The sequence below is a fragment of the Artemia sp. Qi Xiang Cuo genome, chromosome 1, assembly GCF_049724085.1.
Source record: "Artemia sp. Qi Xiang Cuo chromosome 1, ASM4972408v1, whole genome shotgun sequence".
Lineage (NCBI taxonomy): Eukaryota > Metazoa > Arthropoda > Branchiopoda > Anostraca > Artemiidae > Artemia > Artemia sp. Qi Xiang Cuo.
The window spans coordinates 80,613,310-80,636,811 of NC_142794.1; the positions used below are offsets into that span (position 1 = coordinate 80,613,310).

Consider the following 23,502-nt stretch of genomic DNA (forward strand, 5'->3'; position numbering starts at 1 on the left):
GGTTAGGACTGGGTATTCATTGAGAACGATTGCTGAAACACAAGGGCCTATGAAGTAGACTAAAAAGTTTTTTTTTTTAAGCACTGAAAAACTTCAGTATAGTAAGCGAGTGGTTGAGTAGGGGTAGATCTCCCCATAAAAGGAATAATTTCTGTTCATTTTAAGTTTTAATACTGATCTTTACTTTCAGTTGATTTTTTTGTATTTAATACAGACCAGGAGTCAGACGTCACTAGACAATATGAAAGGGTGAATAATTATATATAACCCTCAAAAACTGAACTTGTGATGAATTTGTTTTGATTCTGGAAGGCCGCAAGATTTTCCTCGGGTCAAACAGCCAGCTCAGTAGGAAGCTAAAACCAACATAGATGTGCTAAGCGTCAGATATTAGATGGGGATGGTCAAGTATATTTGCAAGAACAAATATACTTGACAGTGGCAAAACACTCTTTTTAAAGGAAATAACCCTTTTATGGAAGAAAGACGCATTTCCAGGAGTTTTTCTTCATTCAGAAACTTTGTTACGCAGGCTTGATCTTCCTCCTCCACTCCAAAGAAAATACCCATTTGTTCGTTCTGCGGTACGGAATTTAGATTTTTTATTGTAAGTTGTTTTTTTTTATTCCAAGATTTACGAAATAAAAAATCGTCACAATAATAACTACATAACCGGCACCGGATTGATTTGAATCGTGCTTAGATACAGCAGCTTTACTTCTCGGTTGGATTATGTAAGCTCATTTCAAGAAGAACTGCAAACAGAATTTAAGAAATTAATGCTTATCGACTTAATTTTAATTATGGATTCAAAGCCCATGTATACACAGGCTTCTTTCTTTGGAGGGGGGGGGGTAAAATTAAAAAAACAAAAGCAAAAAAAGAACAAATAAATGATAAATGCATGATATTATGAGGACCTTAATGGGGAGATACTTTTAAAAATGTTAGTAACTTATCCGTTGCATTAGCTAGAGAGAAAACTAATATTTGATGTAACTATCCACCAAATCTATTTTTTGACAGCATTATTAAAAATTCTTGTCATTTAATAGCCTAACTTAACGTTTTACTCCTTTACCAGATCTTTATAAGTTTAATGAAAAACATAAAATTGGAGTGCAGTATGAAATAAAATTATTAAATTTTTTCATGTAAGAGTGCGGTTTTAATAGATAGAAAAATACTCTTGTTCTAAACCCTAAAAGTTGTCCAATGATTATTTTCCAAATGCTAGTGATTTATTTTATTTTAGCTTAAAAAAAAAACTTTTCAAGTTCTGCTTTAGTAATTATTTTTATTTTATTACAGCACTCTGTTTAAACACAGCCGAAGTGAGTAGCTTCTGGTTGAAAGAGTTTACATAGAAGTTGTTTACATCCGAATCTTAAAAATTCGATAACCAAGTGATAACACTTCTGCTGATCAATTTGAGACATATTTATCTCGTTTTTATGATTTTACTGGCAAATTTTTCATCAACGCGGTGAGTCATACCTAGCAGCATTTCTATATGAATCATCTTTCTATAAGGCTAAACACTTTCTATTCATCTTTCTATAAACACTTTTTATAAGGCTAAACTTGTTGACTCAAGCACAGCTATGAATCTTGAGGTAATCATTCTATTGAGCAGAATCAGTGATGTCCATTGCAGGGGGGAGGGTGGGAGGTATTTTTCAAAATAGGGGGAGGAGGACTTTTGTTTCTTTTTTATATTTTTCAATAAAAACAACACAAAAAAGAAAATTCTAGGGAAAATATGCACGCAAAGTGTGTTCAAAAACCTTGTGTTGAGGGAAGGGGGGTCTGAGGAAGGGGGTACGTAGCTTTTAACAGCAACTACTAAAAATTTCAAGGTCCAGAAAAAGGGCGTCAAATTCCCATTTTTCCAATTGATGCTTGTCATATTGTGCTTAATTTGATTAATTAAAAAAACAAGCTTTTTCACTGAAAGTAAGGAACAACGTTAAAACTTAAAGAGAATAAAAATTATGGTCAATATTTACCAAATCATATTATTGAGTTAGGAATAAAGTGAATACACCATTTCATGCCTTTTTTTATGCTGATTACGAATATAACAATCATTTCTATCGGAAATGAATTTTAGCCCCCCCCCTATATATGCCAATTCAGGGTATATATTTCTACAGTCGGGGGGGGGGGTAGGGGTAAATTTTAAAATTGCCTCCCATTTACATCAGAAATGAAATTTGCCCCCCCCCCCTAATGTAGAAATATATACCCTGAATTGGCATATATAGGGGGAGGGGGGCTAAAATTCGACCATGATGAACAAAATGGCTATCTCAAAATTTTGATCGGATGACTTTGGGGAAAAAATGAGCGTGGGAGGGGGCCTAGTTGCCCTCCATTTTTTTTGGTCACTTAAAAAGGGCACTAGAACTTTTAATTTCCGTTCCAATGAGCCCTTCCATGATATTCTAGGACCACTGGATCGATACGATCACCCCTGGGAAAAGAAACAAATAAACACGCATCCGTGATGTTTCTTCTGGCAAAAAATGGAAAATTCCACATTTTTGTAGATATGAGCTTGAAACCGCTACAGTAGGGTTCTCTGATAAGCTGAATCTGATGGTGTGATTTTCATTAAGATTCTATTACTTTTAGGTGCTCTTTTCCCCTTTTTCCGATAATAAGGCAAATTTTCTCAGGCGCGTAACTTTTGATAGGTAAATTAAACTTGATGAAATTTATATATTTGAAATCAGAATTAAAATCTGATTCTTTTGATGTATCTATTGGTATCAAAATTCCGTTTTTTAGAGTTCCGGTTACTATTGAGCCGAGTCGCTCCTTACTTACAGTTCGTTACCACGAACTGTTTGATAAGATTTCTTCACTTCGAAATTATATATTAAATAGTGATGAAATGCCCTTTTCCGATCCAAAATGGCAATAAATTATTGAACTGAGGTCATTGTGCAGAAATGATGCCAAATTAAACGAAAAAATAAACAAAGCAACATTCTATAAATGCCTTATTTTTAGACTGTTTAAAGTATCCTTAAAAGGCTTACTTTTACCGTACCAAAACTCCTATATTGTTTTGTTTTTTCACATAAATCCTATTATAAACTGGAAAAACTTCAGCTAAATTATGACACTATCTAAATATGCGTTAAAAACTTCGGCATAATCTAAATTGCACATTGTGAAATGACCACTCTCAAATTCATTGAAGTTGGTTTTTGAATTTCAAAAACCAACTGCGATGAAAATGGGTCTTTGGACTAAAACAACCCTAGTTTCTGTTCCAAATGTGAATGAAGGATTAAAAAGGAACTCACCCTCTCCATGTCGCTGATCATCTCCTATGAAAAACTCAGTCTTCTCTGAAACATCTGCTGTTTTCTTATCCTTTTTGGATAATCCATTTTTCAGTCCCATGTCACACTTCAACTGTCATACCTGTCCATCGGAAAAACAAACTAAATTTACTTCCATTGTATTTTGACCACATAGAGATAAAGTTGTACGTCTCACATTCAAATGAGTGGGACATGTTTTTCTACATCAAACTGGTTTCCTTTTTTAAACCTCTGTTAGAAACAAAGCAAATAAATTGGCATTTGGGACTATCTGGAAGATAATATATACTCTAGATCGTAAAATCTACCAAAATAGTATTTTTGCGTATTTTAGGTCACCGTTTTGATTAATTTACGACTTGGAATAGTGCCCTAATTAGCCGTTGTCCATTTTTAGACGACAAAGGCAAAGCAAAAAAAAAAATCGTTTGCAACTAGAGTGCTATAAAAAAAAAGAAGTCGACCCTTTTTTCGTTGCATTTTGAATTGTAATATCTAGGCCGAGCTAAATATACATGCTAAGCGTAAGGGAGCGGCTAAGAGAAGAAAGGCGGGCAGAACTTCCAAGGAAACTCGTTGTCCCTCTAGAACCGAGATTCCCAGTGTGGGCCCCACCGGTAGGGCATGGAAATACTTTAATGAATTCTGATCAGGATGTTCACCCTTCGGCTGACTATACGCTACTTGAGAGCCTTAATTTTGAAAACAAAAAAAAATATGTGAATAAAGACAGATGCATATGCATTTAAAAGTAAAAAAGTAGATGATAATATTGTAATAACGTCGTGCATTGTATAAAAGGTGTTTTATACAAACAGTATTTTTCATTAGCATAAAATATGCCTTGAGAATAACCAAAAAAATATACCAAGTTAATGGTATATTTTTCAAGTAAGATTTCCATGTTCCTGCTTCGAAATCAAATGCGATTCCAAAATTAAACAAACGAGGGGGCTCGAACGCCGAACGCCTTATGCTCGAACGCCGCCGACGGGAGTTCCGGTCAACTGCCGCCGAAGTGTCGTAACGCCACCGCCACCTCGGCAGTTGGCGGCGTTCCGCTTACTTTGAATTAATTCGACCCAATTCTTTACTGCGTCGACCGCAATGTTGGAGGTTTTCTTTTCTCGTGTGGTTAAGGATTTCGATTTTCTCACTTAGAAATTGAGTGTGGTTTTCAAATTAAACAAACAAGTGCGCACACAACTAATTTGCATGAAGTCCTTATGCTCCCAGGGTGAGTTTTTATTCAGCACTAGTTCTTGTAGCACGTCCATTGAATAGACAATTGCCTTTTAAACAGACACCAGATTAAATTCCATGTAGGAACTTGGGATTTAAGTATATATCGTTCCGGGGACGAACACGTTTTAAAATGTTACTTTTTTTAAAGTAATAAAATAAATGTTATGAACCTGATATGGCTGCTCGGTAAATGTGACAGGGTGGGGGTTCCTTTCAAATTTTTGATTTTTTAAGTATTATAATTTATCTAAAAGAGAGTTATCATTAGGTTTTATGTAAGAAATTCGTGATGTCTTGGCCGGGTAGGGGTTTTCTTTCCTTTGTTGCTGTATTACCTGCAGCTTCAGAGGAGGGTTAAATACTAGATGACATACCAGATGACTAGATGACATAGTTTCTGGCATTCTTGTATTGGTAAAAGATTTTGTTGATTTCAGAATCTTTCTCAGAATTCTCTCCACGCTCGAAGTTTTTATTTTTACTTAGCTGTATCGAATAACAAACCTCAACGTCATTGTCATACCTGTTATTTGCTCCTCCTCTGATAATACTCCCTATCCGTTTTTACCCGTTCGGCCAACTCTTGGAAATAGTTCAACTAGTCTATAAGTCAGTGCTTCCATTTATACTATATTTTAGAGTAGACTACTTTATTTTCAATGTTTATCCTCTAATATTTTTAGACCGACTTTAGTACTTTATTTCTACTTTAAGTTTGGATATTCCACTTTTTTCCTTGCCGAGCCTATGGATTTTTGTTACGGAAATAGGAATTTTGGATACAACGGCGTGATTTCGACAAAAGCGATTGACAGACGTTCTAGTTTTTGTCGGACTTGGATAGACCCGCGAAATTTGAAACAAAATAACCAACGGGGAGGGACTGAAGGTTTGATTTTTGGAATCGGGTGGCATCCATCAAGACGAAAAGTGGAATGCTAAAATTCACTAGCGTTTTTCATGTCATTCGGTTTATTCTTGGGCTTCCTTTCTCAAGTGTTGAGTGGAAAGACTCTTCAGCATTCTGAAATCAGTAAAAAATGAAAAGAGGAATGGGTTCAAAAACGCAACTTTGGCTGACACGATTTCTGTCAAGTATAGGATGAAGCTAAGGCCCCCCTACGTTCACCGAGAGTTTAAAGAAAAAAAAAATAAAGTCCGTGAAATCCGATGCGACTGCGTCCGAATGCGTGGCTTTTTTAGGCATTGGAAAAGACAAAGGGGTTGGCTACGGCAACGCTGACTCGGGGTATTAATCTTAGTATTTGGTGTTTTCTCTTAAATCTTATTATTTGGTAATTCTCATTAAATTTTTCTGAATACAAATTAAATTGCGTCGACATTTGGCATTTTCTGGAAAACTAAGAGGCAGGTAGCGGTCTACACTAGTTAATATCGAATAATTCAAAAGATCAAAATGCAGGCGCTGTCCTTAAATCAAGCTTTATGTAATTCATTTTTGCTACTATACTCTGCTTAAAATTAACAACTCAATAAAAAAAAAAGCCAAAATAAATATTATGTGTGAAAAAGCGACCGGTTGGATATCATTCATGATAACCTTCGTACCAATTCAAATAAAAACGAGGGTGTTACCAAAGTAAAGAATAATGGCAAAAAAAAACAAAAAATAAATAAAATATATTCATGTGGTCCAAAATTTGAGATCTGGACCCCGAATCTCTAAATCAAAACCGAACTTAACTAGTCGATAAATACAAAGCATTGTTTTAAACTCCAAAAGAAGATATTTTGGCACACGTAAAAGGTCTTGAGTTGCAAAATAGGTAGTCTTGAACAAATGCTACTAAAAGTCAGCCTAATAGGCCTGTACATGTAACTTGGAAAGAAGTCAGAAAATGGTGAATCTTTGAGTGATTTTGGTATTGAAAATAGTTATTTTTATGGATTTCCCACCAGCCTTTATGGGATTGAAAAAATTTAAAGTAGAAACACTGGTAATATAGCGTAAGAATCAATTTTGTTAACATTCCTATTCAAATAGTAAGCACGATAGCATACTTACTTCTGGATTGTGCCCTACTTTAATTCTACTCTTTTTTTCACACTCATATATACTTTATTCCCACATTAGTGGAATGGAAGCACTGCTGTAAGGAACTAAAAAAAAAAATTAGTTATATTCATAAAATGTGAGGAGGGCGCATTACACCTTCACTTAAGTTGGCGTCACTATTTTAGTCATGGTTTCTGTCAGCTTTTTTCATTTTTATGTTTAAAATTGTCATTAAAATAACAGGCAATTGAACTTTCTGTATCCAGTCAGATAATAGTTAGTAAGCTTCGTTACGTTTTAAATCCTAGCAGTCCTTTTTTCTTGTTCCCCAAACGTTGTCAGTGCTCCAAAGTAATAAGTGTTCTTGGAGTTCTGAAAGGTTTTTTTAGGGGGAGAGGAGAAAGTTTTGGGTCCTTATAAACTTAAATCTTTCTCCAAATCAGTATTTAAGTAGCAATTCCTTATTATGATGTAATCTCTTTTGTCACTGAAAAATTAAACTAAAAATCAAGGTTTAGCTTCCTTGACCCCTCTCCCCTCCAACTAAATATAGATGGTCATGAAATAAAAACTATCGGTACGATTCAAACACCCATGGAGAGAGAAAACGCTTCTTAGAACAATACATTGCCTGAAAACCAACCGTTTGAGTTAACGAACTGTAAGTAAGAAGCGACTCGGTCCAATAGTAACAAAAAGTAAAATCGGAATTTCGATAACAATAGATATGTTAAAAGAATTGGAATTTTTAGCTGATTAAAAATATTTAAAATTCATTAAGATTAATCTTACATATTGAAAGCTACGAGCGTGAGAAAGTTTGTGTGATTTTGAAAAATGGGCGAACCCTCCCCCCCCCCCAAAAAAAAAAACTCAAGCAACCTTAATGAAAATCACATTATTAGATTCAGCATATCAGAGAACCCTATTGTAGAGGTTTCAAGCTCATATCGGCAACAATGGGGAATGCCATAAGAAACATCACAAATACGTGTTTATTATTTTTTCCCCAGGGGTGATCGTATCGAACCAATGGTCCTAGGATATTAAGAGAGGGCTCATTGAAAGGGATATTAATAGCTCTAGTGCCATTTTAAGTTACCAAAAATATTGGGGAACCACTTGCCCCTCTTCCACTCTCCTCTTTTCTCCAAAGTCATTTTGTCCAACATAGTTTAAAGACCCAATAAAATACCATTGGGGATAATATGACCCTCCCCAACCCTTGGGGAAAGGGAGGTAATTTAGGAAATCTGCCCATTATTTACGAACTGTATTTGTTATTGGGAAGTATACAGACATTTTTCAGAGGGGAGGGGTATTTTTGCGAGGGGTTCTTTCCACGGGGAAAATTTTCCGTGGGTAGGGAAGTTTCCTGAAGTAAACTTTCCAAAATAAATTTCACCTAGGGGGAATTTTTTAGAATTCCTATGCAAAATTATTTTTATTTGTCTTTTTTCTCTTTGGCGACTTAGTTTTACATGTGGAGATGTTAAGAGGGAATTGCTTGAGGACATTTTCAGCGGGGTTGATATTATTTGGTGGATTTTTCCGTATCGGAGAGGGGGGCTCAGCAGGAGAAATTCTCCTTGGTTGAGTTTTACACGGAAGAAATTCTTCAATGGGGGAGATTTTCGGGAAGAAATTTCCCCAAAAGAGGGATCTCTGGAATGATCTGAAAAAAGATCAGAAATTACATTAAAAACAAGTCTTTTTTCAAATGAATGCAGGCTAAGGAGAAATTTCAAGGCAGAAATGTCCGCAGAAAATTTTTCTGGGGAGTTTTCAGTGAGGATGACCCTCATGCCGACCATACCTGTCAAGAGGAACTCCCGTAGAAAGATTAGCCTTAAGCTCCCAAAAGTAGTGTTTTTACTGTTAACATGTTTTTATGAGTTTTATGCTTTCATACTAGTTTATTCTTTATGGATGTAGTAAATTTTTTTTTCCTTTTCGGCTTTTCATTATATTTGATGTTAATTGACCACTTTGAAAGAGGTTTACAAGTCGTGAAAAAACCAGTTTCTGAGACTTCAAGATGGTCATATTAATTATAGACAGAATATGCACATCAGTTGACTGAAAAATGAAATACTTTTGGATACTCAAAGGACACATTCATTGACCAATAGTTTGGCAACCCTGAGCGCAATTGGCGAGAAGTAGCCCATCCTAGTAAAACAGTATTCTAGCGCTTTAAAGATTGTTTGGAAATCAGAAATTTACATTTTAATTGTTATTTAATTTGTTAGGTCAATACGTATTTGCTTATTTCTTTTCAAAATGTCCTTAGCTATTCAAAAAACCCTAAATAAAACACTATTTTGAATTTAAATTATTGAACATTCTATATATGAAAATTTTTATTTCATGAAATCTTTATTTTAAACGATAAGATACTTTAAAACCAATACTGCTTTTTATTATAAGAATAAAAACAACCTGTCCAAACTTTAAGTATAAATTGATCCTTTTGCACGAGACAAGCTAGCAAGCTAGTAGCCCCTGGTCCGGCTATTACTTGTTAACTGGTCGCGTGAAAAAGGATCAATTTATAGTTAAAGTTCTGACAAATTGTTTTTGCTATTAATTTAAAAAACATTATTGGTTCTAAAGTATTTTATCCCTTATAATAAAGATTTTATGAATTAACAAAATTTCATATATAGTATATCTACACATTCAAGCTCAAACGATATTTTATCTAATGTTTTTTGAACAGCTAAAAAGATTTTGAAAAGAAATAAATAAACATATAGACATTTCTCAAGTAATTTGAAGATAGAAAAGGCATTTTTCAAAATTCTTACAATTTTTGAAGAGCTCTAATTATGAGGTGTGGCTACAAGTCCGGCCTCTAATAATTTAGTGCTCTGAAAATAAGCATCTTATCTATAGCAAAATTGATTAAATCGGAATTTAGTAGTTCAGTATAATATACTATTAAAAAGATAGCTATAACGAGTGATCAGGGTTGCCGCCCTGACCTGAAAGAATTTACTAAATCGGAGAGGAAAAATTTACTAGATTGCATCTGTTTTTACTAAATGCTCAAAAAAATTTTTTGCGCGTGCGGCTACGCCGCACGCGCACCGTCAACCATCGATTTCTACTATAGGAGGATAATCAATACGATTTTCACAATCTTGTTTCCTTTTCTCTTCTTTTTTTCTCTTTTCCTTTTCTCTTTTCGAATCTCAAGCAATTTTATTGGGGGGGGGGGGAGAGGGGTCCATATCTGGATAATCAAAACGCATGGGATATATATATATATATATATATCCTTCCTCCTCCTCCTCCTTAAGTCCCATCCGTCCTTGAAGGTCGTCTTGGGGCCTCTTTCTTCGTAACGGCGTGGATGTGCCTTCTGTATGCTTCACGGTCTTTTGCTAGGCGAAGAAGGTCCGAGAGGCGGTGAGGTGCAAAGTTTTCCTTCCACCTTTTTGGGTGACGACCACGAGGACGAGAACCGTGAATTTGGCCTTCGAAGGTGATTTTTGGGAGACGGGACCGACTCATCCGTTGTACGTGACCGAGCCATCGAAGTTGCTGGAGCTGGATCTTCATGAGAATTGTTTGTTGTACCTTAAGGCGCTCGAGAAGTTCGAAATTTGAGATTCTATCAAGGTAAGTGATCCCGCCGATGCGGCGGAGGCACTTAGTTTCAAATGCTGCAAGTCGACGGTTGTCATTTACCTTCAGTGTCCATGTATCACATGAGTAGATTGCGATGGGGATGATCAGGGTATCAAAAAGTCGTGTCTTAAGCCGCAGAGACAAATCCTTGCTTCGCCATATGGGCATAAGGGCCTTGAAACTGGAAGTCGCGAGGGCGAAACGTCTTTTGATGTCTTTTGATGGACTGTTGTCGCTGGTGATCAGACTACCGAGGTAAGGGAACTCGTCGACCCACTGGATTCTCTCTCCATTAATTTTCAGGTCTGGCTTAACTATATCCTGTGGCTTTCGTGAGCAGCACATAGCCTTTGTTTTTGATACATTTATGATCATTCCAAAAGAACTAGTGGCTTCGAAGACGTCGTTAAGAACGGCTTGTAGATCCTCGGGTGTTTCAGCCATTTCGTTGATATCGTCGGCGTAGGCTAGCTTATCTATCTGAACACCCCCTATATGTGCGCCACAAGTTGTCTCCACCAGGGATAAGACTGCTGTGAGGAAAAGGTTGAACAGCTCTGGAGACAAAAGGCATCCTTGAAGGACACCTGCGGAAGTCTGGAAACTGTCAGTGAGACCTTCACTAGTCATCACACGACTCCCAAATTTTGAGTACATATCCTTTATAAGATCTACTAGGTTTCGTGGGATTCCGTAATGGAGAAGGATATGCCATAGGCCATTTCTCCAAATAAGGTCAAATGCTTGCCTAAAGTCGATGAAGAGCTGATACAGGCCGCGACCGAATTTCAGATATTCCTCTAAAATTTGGCGAAAAGTGAAAATTTGGTCAACAGACGATCTACCAGGGCGAAAACCGGCTTGGTATTCTTGGATGACTAAGGACGACACGGCTCTGATCCGTTGGAGTATAATTCGGGTGAAGATCTTGGCAGTTTGACTTGTTAGGCTAATAGGACGGTAATTATCACATATCGCCTTTGACCCCTTCGTGTGTAGTGGAACAATTGTGGCTTCGCACCAAGAAGTTGGGAAATGACTCTTTTGCCAGGCACCGGATACAATCTTGTGGAAAAGATCTATAAGTGGTTCACACCGGACTTTCAGCAGTTCTGCCTGTATCCCGTCCGGGCCAGGGGCCTTGTTAGTCTTCAGCGCTTGGATGGCATCTTCGACCTCAGAACGGAGAGGAGGTGGGCTGGGATCTGAGACAGTAACGGGCAAGAGGTCCAGGACAGCAGAGTTCGGAAAGATATCAGGATTAAGCTTTTCTTTGAAATGCTCCATCCATCTCGATCGGATACCTTCTGTGCTTTGTATCTGAGAGCCATTTTTATCTAGCAGTGTACAAGAACTGAGGCTTTTCTAGCTTGTTAGCTCACGAACTCTATTATACATGAAGTATGAATCGCCTCTCTTAAAATCAGCCTCACACTGTTCACATTTGTCTTTAATGTAGGTGCGATGGGCTCTACGGGTGGCTTTTTCTACAGCACGCTTCAACTGCTTATATCTGTCCCTGCTCTCTCTGTCTGACCTGTTATTGTGTTTTCGTTTCTCAGTACATAATAAATTAATTTCGTTGGTTATCCAAGGCATTTTATTATCCTTTTTGGTTCCTAGAGCGGACATCGCTACTTTGCTGGTGATCTTAGAGGAGTCTGTGACCAGTTTATCGATATCCTCTTTAGATTGAGTTACAGGAATATTAGAGAGAAGGTCCGATATTTGAGTAGACAGTTCATCGATGTAGGTCTGGCGAATTTGAGAGTCTTTGAGAAGATGTGTGTTGAAACGACCGGGTCTATTATTCAGCTTTGCGGAAGATTTCAGGCATATCTTTAGTGCAGACATGACCAGGGACTGGTCGCTGTAGAAATCGCCACCTGCGAGGGTGACAGTATCTAGCACAGACGATTTCCAGTACCTAGAGACGAGCACATAATCAATAAGATTATGGGTTTTTCCATCCGGTGAAGTCCATGTCGCCTTACGACGTTCTCTATGTTTGAAGAGAGTATTGGTAATGGCTAGATCACTGTCTCTGCAAAATTCAATGAGGCGTTCGCCCCTCTTGTTAAGTCGTCCAAGGCCAAATTTACCCATAACATCTTCATTTCGAGCAGAATCGTAACCAACAATAGCATTGAAGTCGCCAATGACAACAATAAGGTCTTTTTTAGGAACTGCGTCAATTAAGCTTCGCAGTTGAAGGTAGAAATTGTCAGACTCTTCATCTGGTTTGCTGCAGTCAGGAGCGTAGACTTGTATGATCGTGATGTTGATCGGGGATCCCTTCATTCGTATCATAATCAACCGTTCTGACACAGGCGTTACGGAAATCAAGGATCTTCGTGCCTTAGTCGACATCAAAAAGCCAACACCTTGGTGATGGACGCCATCGGTTCTCCCAGACACTATCAGACTAGTGTTGCCGATCCTTTCTTCGCCGGTGCTAGGGAGATGTGTTTCTGAAAGTCCCACAATATCCCATTTATATCGGTATAGTTCATTTAGGACAAGATCTATTTTGCCTTGTTTAGCAAGCGTCCTAACGTTCAGGGTTCCAACAGATAAAATAAATTTAGGAGAAAGCATAGCCTCCGGGTTTGGAGTTGTCAACACTGTTAAAGGGAGATTCTGGGTCGTCAGTTCGTCGGTTATCCCGGACGCGGTAACTTCGTCGGTTGCCCCGGACGCGGTAACTTCGTCGGTTGCTCCGGACGCGGTAACTTCGTCGGTTGCCCCGGACGCGGTAGTATTGGTTCTCGTTCTTGATTGTTTGTACTTCATATTTTATAGGAAAAGAGGTTTCTTGGCTAATTTCAGGACGGCGGTAAGCCACTCCTCTCCATCCCTAGCAGGGGCCGGCTATATCTACTACCGATAATGCGCCCTTCTGGCGTCCTGCATCACCTGCAATTTTCCCATTGCTGGGAGAAGGTTTGTGACTGGCGGGACGTATCCATACGCCGATAGGCCCTGCCCAGTGCACATCAGAGGGTCCTTCCACCTCCTCCGCCTGAACTTATTGCCCCCAGACGTGGGTGCTCCAGCTATATTTCAAGACCCCCAGAGACCGGGTCCTCCCTTGGTCCGCGCCTCCCTACCGGGAGGTGCCCTGCATATCTACAGGACGTTCCCCGATCCGCCACCTGGGGACGCGCTGAGTGGCCTGGGAAAGGCCCCACTGATAACTCTGAAGTTCTCAGTAGTTCCCAGTCTCAGTAGTTCTATATATATATATATATATATATATATATATATATATATATATATATATATATATATATATATATATATATATATATATAATGTTACATTTCTACTTACTTTTAATTTGTCTCAGCTGGTTCCTTTTTCCTCAATAAAAATTTTCAAACTGAGGAGATTCACCTAATCACCTTGGGTGGTTGGCTTTTGTTTTGACTCCAATAGATTCCCAATCATCACAAATCCAAGCGTCATTATAGCTTCATTTTTAGTTGGTAAGATTTGAAACACAGAAAGCTGATTTGGTCGACCTTTAGACGCCGGAAGTGAAGTGTCTGTTTATGAAAATAGGTGACTGCTTGTCTGTCTCTGAGACAGATAAGCAAAATTGTAAATTGTAAAACAGACAAGAAAAAATTGTAACTTTTCATGTATTTGAAATTATTTTTTCCCCTTATTTCTTGGAAAATAAAAAAAAAGCTTTGTTTAATATAAATGATGACTTTTTACTAGTTTTTACTACCTATCGAGGAATTTACTAGATCCGCTAACTTTACTAGAATTTTTTTTTTACTAGATCTAGTAAAATCATACTGACGGTGGCAACCCTGCGAGTGATCGCACCAGTGTTACCAACTTTTTGGTCAATGAACATGTCCCTCAGGGTTTCTACTTCTAGGGAGATTACCCCAGGGCTTCCACCCTCGTATCTTAAAATTCGGGGCAGGGTTGCCACCGTCAGTAGGATTTTACTAGATCTAGTAAAAAAAAAAAATCTAGTAAATTTAGAGGATCTAGTAAATTTCCCGAAATCTAGTAAAAACTAGTAAAAAGTCATGATTTATAGTAAACAAAACTTTTTTTTTTATTGTCCATGAATTCAGGGGAAAAAAATATCGTAAATATATGACAATTTACAATTTTAGCTTGTCTGTTTTACAATTTTGCTTGTCTGTCTCAGAAACAGACAAGCAGTCACCTATTTTCATAAGCAAACACTTCACTTCCGGCGTCTAAACGTCAACAGAATCATCTATCTGTATATCAAATCTTACCAACTAGAAACAAAGCTATAATGACGCTTGGGTTTGTGATGATTGGGAATATATTTGAATCAAAACAAAAGCCGACCACCCAAGGTGATCAGGTGAATCTCCACAGTTTGAAAGTTTTTATTGAGTAAAAAGGAGCCTGCTGAGAGAAATTAAAAGTAAGTAGAAATGTAACATTATATATATATATATATATATATATATATATATATATATATATATATATATATATATATATATATATATATATATATATATATATATATATATATATATATATATATAAATATATATATATATATATATATATATATATATATATATATATATATATATATATATATATATATATATATATATATATATATATATATATATATATATATATATATATATATATATATATTCCAAAAAAAGGATTTTTGAACTTGTAGGTTTCCAGAATTTTCAGTCATACTATGAAAACGAAAGAAAAAGGAAAAGAGAAAAAAAAAGAAGAAAAAAGGAAAAAAGATTGTGAAAATCGTATTGATTATTCTCCTATAGTAAAAATCAATGCTTGATGGTGCGCGTGCGGCTTAGCCATACGCGGAAAAAAAAATTTTGAGTATTTAGTAAAAACAGATGCGACCTAGTAAATTTTTCCTCTCCGATTTAGTAAATTCTTCCAGGTCAGGGTGGCAACCCTGATTCGGGGACAAGTCTTCAAGATTCGGGGAAAAAACAAAATGGAATTTTGTTGCGAAAATTAAGGAGCCAAAATTGGTTTTAGCTTTGGTTTCACTCAAGTAGGGCTTGAATCCGCGTAGTAAATCAAGCCTTTTACGGAGTAGGTTTTAGAGCCATAATATGGGATTGGAAACCATAGCTGAAAACACTTATTACTGATGTTGCGGCAAAAAATTAAAAATTGTAAACAAAAAATAAAAAAATAATCAACACATGTGAACTGTAAATACCAGTAGCAGTTTTTCATTAAGTCATTAATCTCAGCAATTAATTAATAGTATTTAAAAACATGTACTGTTTGCGGTTTTTAGATTTATAGCTTAAACAGAAAAAATTCTACATATAAGCATAGGGCAGAATTAAAACTTAAAACAAACAAGAATTAAATTAAACAGGTAAATTTAAACTTAAATTAAAAGGGAATTTCAACTAGAATTGACACATTATTGGTTTTTATGCTGATTCTAAGGTTTTAGGTGTTTACCCCCCGGAAAATCCCCCCACAGAAAAAAACTGAAAAGTACCCTTCTCCCTCACAAAAAATACCCCCGCAGAAAATACTCTCGCGCTGTAAAAACCCTCGCGGAAAGTACCCCCGCGGAAAATACCCTCCGCGGAAAATACCATCGGAAAAAAAATACCCCCTCGACACATACATTTTTTTTAATTGTTTGTTTCTACTATGCTTTCCTTTCTTTTGTTTACCTCATAATTACTATATAGTCACCGACTAATCCCCCACCCCTCCTACCAACCCTGCGGCCATCCATGTTTCAAATATAGTAGTTATTGCCGTCTCATTTTTATATCAGCCCAGCTAATGCCTGGACATGATAGATATAGGCTACAAATCATGTAAAAGTTACTTATTCTTTTTTTTCACACTAACATTATTTGGGATTGTTAACCAACAGTTCGTGGTAAATAAGTCCGAAAATAATATAAAACTTGACAAGAAAACAATATGAACCTACTAACCAAATTTGTGCTTTAAGCTGTAATGGAAATTTTCTTATGAATAATATTTTTGACGTCACTTCCGTTTAAATCCCCTATTCCCCAACCTTGCAAATAGTCTATAGCTAAATTTTACCTCATTAGGCGGGGGAGGGGGTATTGCATTTTTTATGGTAAGAATATGATATTTAGGGACAGTTTTCCCGATAAAATAAATTATACCACAATTCCTTTAAATTGTTTTGTTTTTATCTCAGAATTAGCTTTCATACAGGGTTACTAAAATTGTTCAAGCATTAGAAGTTGTAAAGGTAGGCCTAGATATTTAAACACGTTTACTTGGCTATCCCGAATTTGAGCAGAATATATTTTCAATAAAATTTCCTTCGCCTAACTAACAGCTTTGCAAGACTGTAAAAAGATCCTAAAACTGCAGTTTGAAATATTACGCCCACTAAAAATATTACACGGGTGAAGGGACTAGAATAATAAATGTGAGGCGAGTACTGACAAAGACTATTCTCAGATAAAAAAAGAAAAGAACTTAAATTTTACACACCGAATGAAAGAAAAAATTTAAATGATAAGAATTCCCGGCAAAAAGGTCAATTCCTTGAATATATTATGCCTTCAATCATTAAGTATTAACCATTAATACAGTATGTCCAAAACCGAAAATAGGAAAAGAAAACAAAATTTAAACTTATGATTCGGCTTTCAAAACAATTCAACGCTCTTTAGAAGTTCAATTTCAAAACCCAAAATCCAACCGAGCGTTCAACAACTTTAAGTAAAATTCTTGTCTAATTTTGTCAAGATTGTCTTGACCACGAATCAGGCAAATGTAAGAATCTTAATAGCATTTGGAATACTGCATTCGAAATGGTTTAATCTAAATGTGGGAAAATGATAGTTTTGTGAAAATATGAAGAACCGTCTATACTTAAATTGTATCTGTCCGGTTCTTATGCAAAGTAACACAGGAGACGAAAATTAACGAACAAGAGAGTAGGCTAGTGACAAATTATGCCATGTAAAGTAATGTTTGGTAGGGATAGTCACTATGGGTGACACCGTGATTGGTTGATTTTCAGGGAAATTTCGGGGAACCAAAAATTTTTTCGGAGAGACACATAGATTTTCGGGGAAATCCCCGAAAATTCGGGGATAGTGGAAGCCCTGGATTACCCTGTTTTAGGAAGAAATCACTTCCTTTAGGGACACTTATTTTGAATCTGGGGTAAAGTAAAGATTTCCAGGGAAATTTTGGGTAAAGTAAGGATTTTAAGAATTCTCAAAAGAAAAAATTCGACCAAAAGTTTGTTGACAAGTGGCTTCAGTTACCAATGTTTAAAATTGGATAGATAAAAGAGTGCCAAAGAAAAATACTTATGTACCATACTGTAGGTTCTTTTTAAAGTATGAATATTGTGGGAAATCAAAGTTGATCAGGCATGCTCGGACCAAGCAGCATCTAAAAGTAAGCAATGAAATTGAGACAAATGTTGGCAGTGGCAGCATTGAAAAACTTCTGACTGTAGGTAGTAATTCCAAAGAAATTGAACAGCGCATCTGCATATTTTGTCTTATGTCTTGCGGACAGCTTGATCCCTCTCCTAAAAAACTGTTTCCGAAAGACCAGGTTCTAGTAGGGGTCACTCTGGGTAAACAGAAAGTTACAAACAATTTGCGACAGAATTTTTCTTTCTTTCTACACAACTATTCAGACTACTACTCCTCAAAACCACTTTTTTCTCTCTGCTAAATTGATGAGACCACTTATTGTGCTGTTGACAAGCAACTAGCTATCATGTAGTATTTTTTTGTGAGAAAGATCAAAATTTCATGTCAAAGTATTGGACATGGTTACGTGTAGTGATGGATCGGCTGAAGGTTTGACTAACTGAATCAAACAAGCCATTAAAAAAAACATTCCTTTCCCTGACAAAATATTGTTGGATTTTGTGCAAATACTACTAACGTCATGTTTGGAGCCAATAGATCTGTTTCAGTGCTAATGAAAGCCATGGTGCCCCATATCATAAATGTGAAATGCTCATGCCATCTTATTCACTTATGTTTATCCTGTGCATGCCTGTCACTTCCCAAGACACTAGAAAACCTGACACGAAATATCTATGCCCACTTTTCCAGAAGCGCTTCAAGGCGGGATAAAGATGCTGAATTTCAGGAGTTCTTTCAATGCAAAGCACTCTCAATTCTTCCACAAGGACAGACCCGTTGGTTGTCTCTTCAGGCCTGCATAAAGAGGCTTATTGAGCATCGGGTTACTTTTACTCAGTATTTCATAGAAATTAATTAAAAAAAAACTTTCCGAAAAATAAGTTTTTCAAAGAAAAGTAAAGGCCATTTTAAGCTTAAGCTCAGGAGATACAAAAACGTGTTAAAATTAAAACTCAAAACGGCCATAAATTACTATTAAAGAATAAATAAAACCCAAAACAAACAGAAATTAAATAAACAATCATAGCAAAAAACATACAACAGGTAATAATATAAATGAATAAATAGATCTTAAAGCGAATAATGCTTAGATTGAATATGAAAATCAAGCTTAAAACGAAAGCAAATATTTTGCTATTAAAGTATAAATGAAACTTAAAACGAACAGAAATTAAATAACAATCAATGCGAACAAACATACAATATATATTAATGTAAATGAATAAATAAATCATATAACGAGTGAAACTTAAATTGAATATGCAAATCAAGTTTGAATCGAATAAAAATAACTACAAACAAGAGTTTGGATATCGCCTCACTGCAGAAGCCTAAAACCTACTGCGTCATTGGCGCTTTACTGAAAACAATTCTTTCATTAATTAAGATTTTAGGGAATAAATATCAGCATATGTATATTAAATTGACAATGCACATTTTTTTTCAGGAAACTCATTTGAATTTTTTTTCAGTAAAGTACAAATTATATTCTGGCTTTTAGAAAGCATAGGGGTTTTGAACCCTACTCATATTAATTTATGCTCGGTTTGAGTTTGACTCTAATATTTATTTTAATATTTGTTCGTTTTGGGTTTCATTTATTTATTGATACTGATTTGGGATAGTTGTATGCTTGGTAGATTATATGACAGTCCGGACGCCAGGTGTTGAAAGTGTGAATCATACCACGACGGAATGGGGCTGCTACGAGAATTAGCCTACCCTCCACTCCCTAAATTGACCAAGCGAATTCAAAAATTTAAATGAAACTAACATACTAGGGGTGGAACATTTTTAAACTTGATATTGTATTATATTTTTGTATTGCATGCAAGATAGTGCATCTTCCACATAGTTTAAGGTGCAGTTTTACGCTCAAATAGAAATGTCTAGAGGCGATAGAATGTTTTCATAACAAACTAACACGATTAGTTAGAGAAAATGGCAGAGTTAAAAAAAAATGGCAAAACTATATGAGTCTTGAACAGTCTTGGAAAGTATAAACAAAATCAAATTGAATATTAGATATATAATGATATTAATTGTTGAAAGGTCCATCAGCTCAAGATTTTCTTTTCACTGTAATTTTATTTTCATTTTCAATGCTGTAAGAACTGGAAAATAATAAATTTGTAATATAGGAGAAATTTGTTTTCAGTGAAGCACCAATGACGCAGAAAGCTTTAGGTTTTTACAGTTAAAAAAGGGGGCAGTATCCAAATTTTGTTTGTAGTGAAACTATATTTGTCTTGACTAATCTTGAAAAGAACTAATAAATTAAACTGAATATTTGATGCATAATGATATTAATTGCTAAAAGCTCATCAGTTCAAAATTTTACTGTAGTTTTAATATTTATTTTCAATATTAAGTACAAAAGAAAACATTTGTAATATAATTCGTTTTGAATAAAGCGCCAATGACGCAGTAGGCTTTAGGCTTCTGCAGTGAGGCGACATACAAACTCTTGTTTGTAGTTATTTTTACTTGATTCAAACTTGATTTGCATATTAAATTTAAGTTTCACTTGTTTTAAGATTTATTTATTCATTTACATTAATATATATTGTATGTTTATTCGCATTGATTGTTATTTAATTTCTGTTCGTTTTAAGTTTCATTTATACTTCATTTATACTAATAGCAAAATATTTGCTTTCGTTTTAAGCTTGATTTTCATATTCAATCTAAGCATTATTCGCTTTAAGATCTATTTATTCATTTATATTATTAATTGTTGTATGTTTTTTGCTATGATTGTGTATTTTATTTCTGTTCGTTTTAGGTTTAATTTATTATTTAATAGTAATTTCTGGTCTTGTTTAGTTTTAATTATAACATGTATTTGTATATCCTGAGAATAAGTTTAAAATGGCCTTTACTTTTCTTTGAAAAACTTATTTTTCGGAAAGTTTTTTTTTTAATTAATTTTGTTCTTTTTGAGTGCAAAAAGTTTCAAGTTTTTATGGCATGGGGGGGGGGGGTGCTTACTGTCCGATTATTCTTGACTTTAAAAAACGGATATAGAAATTTCAATTTAAATCGAATGAGGCTTTTTTTTACGTCTATACAATTACCTCTTTGATAAAAACTTTATATATGAACAATAGACAGCTTGCATAACTTGTGGACAGCGATTGACAACAATGAATGGATTAAAAAAATAGTTCCAATAAGGGGGTTTAGACCATTTCACTTGCTGACACAGGGATCACGACTGTTTGGAATTGACCTATATAGGATTTTGTGTGCCAAAGCAATTTTACATCTATCTCATAGTATGTATTTTAACCTTATAATTGGATAATTATAATAGATTTCCTATGTGTTCTTCCCATACAAAACCCCTTCCCATAAGTTATAAACCCACTTTAATAAGTTATGCTCCATGGCATAACTTACAACGCCTACCCCTGGGCCCTGGTGGGCTGTGTCGACACCGGAGTTTTTTGTTATCAGAACTTTTAACTATTTTAACAAAATTTCTGTCTCAAAATTTTTATCTGAAGCATTTAGGGCATGGAGGAGGGGGGGGCCAGTCACCCTCCAATCTCTTTTGCTTCTTAAAAAGTGAACAAGAACTTTCAATTTTCAGTCAAATGAGACCTCTCCAAAGTTTATACAAGCATCCCTTCCATAAGAAATAATGGGAAGGATTTGGAGAATCCTTAAATTACAACTCTTGCCCTAGGGGTTTTGGGGGAGTTGTCATCCTCAAAGACCTAATTTCCAGAACTTAAAACTACGTTTAATAAAATGGCTGTCTCAAAATTTTGTTTGGATGTGTTTGGGAAAAGGTGGGCGTTAGAGGGGGGTTAGTTGCCCTCCAATCACTTTTGACTATTAAAAAGGGCACTAGCCCTTAGAATTTCCAATCGAATGAGCCTTTTTCGAAGTTTCTACGACACCGCCTTCTATAAAAACCTTATATGCCCCCAGGGCATAACTTAAAACCCTTGCCCTGAGGGTTGTGGAGGATTGTCCTCCTCAAAAATATATTTTCTATCTGGAAATCAACTATGCTGAACAAAATGGCTATCTCAAAATTTTGATTGGACGTGATTGGGGGATTAATAGGTCTGGGGGTGAGGGAGCTAGGGGCCCTCCAGTTACTTTCAACAGTTAAAAAGGGCACTATCTCTTTGAATTTCCGATAGAATAAGCCTTTTTTTAAGTTTATTCAATACCGCTTTCTATAAAAACCTTATATTTCCCCAGGTCTTATCTTACAACCCTTGACCTGACGGTTGTGGGGGAGTGTCCTCCTCAAAAACATATTTTCTATTCGGAAATCAACTACGTTGAACAAAATGGCTATCTCAAAATTTTGATTGGATGTGTTTGGGGAAATGATGGGCATCGGGGGGGGGGGGGCTAGTTGCACTCCAATAGCTTTCGACTATTAAAAAGGGCACTATCCCTTTGAATTTCCAATCGAATGATCCTTTTTTGATGTTTCTACGACACCGCCTTCTATAAAAACCTTATATACCCCAAGGGAATAACTTAAAACCCTTGCCCTGAGAGTTGTGGGGGAGTGTCCTCCTCAAAACATATTTTCTATCTGGAAATCAACTAAGCTAAGCAAAATGGCTCTCTCAAAATTTTGATGGAATATGTTTGGGGGAATGATGGGTATCCGAGGGGGGGGGGCTAGTTGCACTCCAATAACTTTCGAACATTAAAAAGGGCACTATCCCTTTAATTTCCAATTGAATGAGCCTGTTTTGAAGTTTCCATAACAACGCCTTCTATAAAAACCTTATATGCCCCCAGGGCATAACTTAAAACCCTTGCCCTGAGGGTTGTGGGGGAGTGTCCTCCTCAAAAATATATTTTCTATCTGGAAATCAATTACGCTGAACAAAATGGCTATCTTAAAATTTTGATTGGATGTGTTTGGGGAAATGATGGGCGTCGGGGGGAGGGGGGCTAGTTACAATCCAATCACTTTTGACTATTAAAAAGGGCACTAGCTCTTTAATTTCCAATCGAATGAGCCTGTTTTGAAGTTTCTACGAGAACGCCTTCTATAAAAACCTTATATGCCCCCAGGGTATAACTTAAAACCCTCGCCCTGAAGGTTGTGGGGGAGTATCCTCCTCAAAAATATATTTTCTATCTGGAAATCAACTACGCTGAACAAAATGGCTATCTCAAAATTTTGATTGGATGTATTTGGGGGAATGATGGGCGTGGGGGGGGGGGGGGGCAAGTTGCCGACCAAAAAATTTCGACTATTAAAAAGGGCACAAGAACTCACAATTTACAAATGAATGAGCCCCCTTTGAAGCTTCTACGACGACCCCTTCCATATGAATTGCCTCTGGAAAAAACAACAACAAAAAACATTGGAGCCGTATGGCCTTTACTATAGACAACGCTATAGCGTTGCCTCTGATCACGTTTGACTGCCCAACTGCAACCAATGACCTTATCTTGCCAACATTACAAAACAAGTTGACAAAGCCATACCTTGAATTCATGGACTGCTCCACTCCCTAAAAGCAAGTTTCAGCAGACTTGCGAATGATATTGTGTCTACCTTCATGAAACTGGACTATTTTCGCAGTGTTGGTTTGTTTACCGAACTGGATCTTAACCTTTCAAGTGAGTATCTGCCTTTAGACCAAATATATGTGGGAATGACTGTAACTGATTCAATGCAAGAACTCGTACATGCTCAAAAGCCAAGTGATAATATTGATCTCTTTTAGCAGTCATGTCGAAAATATTATATAGTCGTATTCAAGCAGATCCAAGACCGTCTCAAGACGAAATTTATGACAGTTTGGCTTTGGTTGAACCAAGGACTCCAAGAAATTTGAAGCCAAAATCTCTAAGGCCACTA

General features: G+C 36.2%; 2 protein-coding genes across 3 annotated transcripts in view; one reads left to right on the forward strand and one right to left on the reverse strand.

The window, feature by feature from the left end:
- Positions 1-3,498, reverse strand: part of LOC148956789 (monocarboxylate transporter 14-like) — a 113,640-nt gene extending 110,142 nt beyond the window's left edge. Inside the window, exon 1 of one of the 2 annotated variants that reach the window (XM_089087299.1) lies at positions 3,318-3,498. In XM_089087299.1, coding sequence (XP_088943425.1) covers positions 3,318-3,417 — 100 coding nt within the window. In that variant the 5' untranslated portion in view covers positions 3,418-3,498. The remainder of the gene's footprint in view (positions 1-3,317) is intronic. The other variant, XM_089087298.1, reaches the window with a different exon arrangement.
- The window catches only part of LOC148956787 (brachyurin-like), a 625,076-nt gene that overhangs the window by 310,457 nt on the left and 291,117 nt on the right, over positions 1-23,502 (forward strand). The window lies entirely within an intron of this gene.